Source organism: Malus domestica, chromosome 03 (genome assembly GCF_042453785.1).
Source record: "Malus domestica chromosome 03, GDT2T_hap1".
In the NCBI taxonomy this organism is placed as follows: Eukaryota; Viridiplantae; Streptophyta; class Magnoliopsida; order Rosales; family Rosaceae; genus Malus; species Malus domestica.
Window position 1 is genome coordinate 34,433,739 of NC_091663.1, and position 2,405 is coordinate 34,436,143.

At 36.5% G+C, this 2,405-nt stretch overlaps 1 protein-coding gene and 1 long non-coding RNA gene across 2 annotated transcripts; one reads left to right on the plus strand and one right to left on the minus strand.

Moving 5' to 3' along the window:
• Positions 1 to 375: 375 nt before the first annotated feature.
• On the minus strand, positions 376 to 1,164 carry LOC139194559 (ankyrin repeat-containing protein ITN1-like). The gene is made up of 2 exons (XM_070819395.1): positions 669 to 1,164; positions 376 to 570 (listed from the first exon to the last, which is right to left on the minus strand). Exons 1-2 carry the CDS (start codon positions 1,162 to 1,164, stop codon positions 479 to 481), a joined length of 588 nt encoding a protein of 195 aa, XP_070675496.1. The 3' UTR covers positions 376 to 478.
• Positions 807 to 1,774, plus strand: LOC139194561 (uncharacterized). The gene is made up of 2 exons (XR_011579529.1): positions 807 to 931; positions 1,017 to 1,774. It is a non-coding gene; the product is annotated as an uncharacterized lncRNA (long non-coding RNA).
• The last annotated feature ends 631 nt before the right edge of the window (positions 1,775 to 2,405 follow it).

Sequence of the window (2,405 nt, forward strand, 5' to 3'; positions counted from 1 at the left end):
TTTCTTTCACTACGAGAATTTGATGCTGCCACAGATTTGCTTTCAAGAAAGAGGTTCTGGGTAGCTTTGGTACGTAGTTGATTTGCCCCTTCCCGGGATTTATAAGCAGTTAGCAACGTGTGTTGAAATATTAATGTTAAACTTGTATTAATATTAATACAAAACACGAAGACAAATGCTTGGTCTCGAAGAGGCCACATCTGCTACTTTTAGTTGGAAACAGAGAGTTAATCTCTTCCAAGTAAAGGAGTCGTGTAAAAGAAGAGTAGTTGAAATATCTTCAACAATGTGCTTTCTCTATGGACGAGAGAGAACGTAGAAATGCAAGTCTTTGTGGAGTTGGAAACAAACGTGGACTCTAAATATAGAGTCGACTTTTAAGTTCTAAAAAAACACCGATCAAATTATGAAATGAATAAATACAAGTCTAGACTCTATTGAAATCGAACTCTGAATTTCAAAGTTTAATTGCATCTACTCAGTAGACCAAAAGATGGAGAGGGGAAAAGCCTTGTGCATTGACAGAATTAACAAGATCTTCATACAAGTGAATTATCTGAAATGCCAAATCTGTCAACAAACAAGGTACACATTGTTATTTATTTTACATATCAGAAGGGAATATATGGCTGAGATACATGGACGTGATCAAGTTAAGGGCTAATTACCAAAGTTGTCCCCGGAAATTGCACAATGCAAGATGGTGTCACCGTTATTCCTCGTACAATAATTGTAGCGTTTCCGAGGATCATCAAGGGTAGGGATATAAATGTGGTGCATGCATAAGAAGGCATCTTTTTTACCATAGACAGCAGCCAAGAATAGAGGAGTCTCATTGTCTACATTAAAAGTAGTGACCAAAGATGGATGAGCGTTGGCAAGGCACGAACACATTGTCTCGTTTCCCATCCATGCCGCGATGTGGAGAGGGGTATTCCCTCGCTCGTTTTGAATTTCAAGCTCTTTTACAGTAATCTGATTTAATAGCTCGTTAACATGTTCTTCTTGGCCATCAGATACTGCTACGTGTAGTGCTGTGTCACCTGACTTGGTGATTTTTGCTCCGTGAGCCTTCTTGTTGAGCCAATAGCTTCTAACAACTGCTTCCCACTTGCTCCGCATGGCAATTTGGAACAAGTATTTCTTGATCTTCTCTGTGTCCATACTCTCGATCTCCTCATCCGAGAAGGAATCCGCAACTTTTTTTGGGCATATTTCTTCTCTTCGTGATATGAGTGGCAATCAACACCGACGTTTGTCTTCATATTTATTCTAGCAAGTACACCATGTTTAACTTGTAAAGTAGCATGGTTTCCAAAAGAAGATACTTCTTCTGTGTCCACAACTTTACCCTTTACACTTGCTAAGTTACAACGAAAATTCTCTTCACCCTTTTTCATTAATTTGTTACTTATCTCCCCTTTATTCTTGTTACTCTATACCAATATCAAAAAGCTCACAACAGCTATTTCATACTCACTTCCCTTTTTGTTTTTCGGTTTCCAGCTGTGGACGTGGAACATAAGAAAGTCATTCTTAGCACCTAGCAAAAGATGAACCATTGATCTTGATTTTGGAATGACTTTATCACCTAGCACTGCAAGTATTTGATGCTTCCTGAATTTACTTGGTGTACAATTTTCCAAGAAGAGAAGTAACTGTTAGTACTTCCTTTTCATTTCTTTTTCACTTTTCCTTTAAGTATGTCTTAAACTTGACTAAATATGCATCTAATAAACCGGTACATCGGTGCCTATTTGTGAGTTGAGTTCAATCTTCTTAGTACCAATCATATTAGATAAAAAGCAAAAGAGCTAGAAAAGAAACCTAGTGCATGTTGCAAAAAAAAGGCCCTAATCGAGGGATAAGAAGTACCAAGAAATGGCCATTTCCTGACGTCTTTTCTTTACCGTGCAAGTGCTTTTTTCTTGCAGACGTAAGTCACTGATCATAATGTGATTATAGGCAACGGTTATGGCAGTCGGGTAACCGCGATTATTTACCCATAACCGTTTAAGCTCTTACCTGCTTAACCGTTTATCTATTTACTCGTTGAGTATTTGCCTAAATGATGCGTAGCCATTTAACCGTAACCGTTTACCTGTGTATCCGTTTTTAACTCATTTACCATTTTTTTACCCATTTACCTTTTTTTTTTACCCATCTACATTATTTTTTAACAACTTGAAAATTAAAAAGTAAAATTTGTCATAATTTTCTTTTTCTAACAATTAAACACTGTTATAGGTATATTTAGCATGCATTTTCGTATTTTAATATTTTACCAATAATTGAAATAATAGTTTACGATGATATTTTTTTGGTGTTATCAATGAAAGTAATTTACAGTAACACAATGATTCTCGCAAATTTTTGGCAATGGGGTTAAACCCCGTGCATCATAA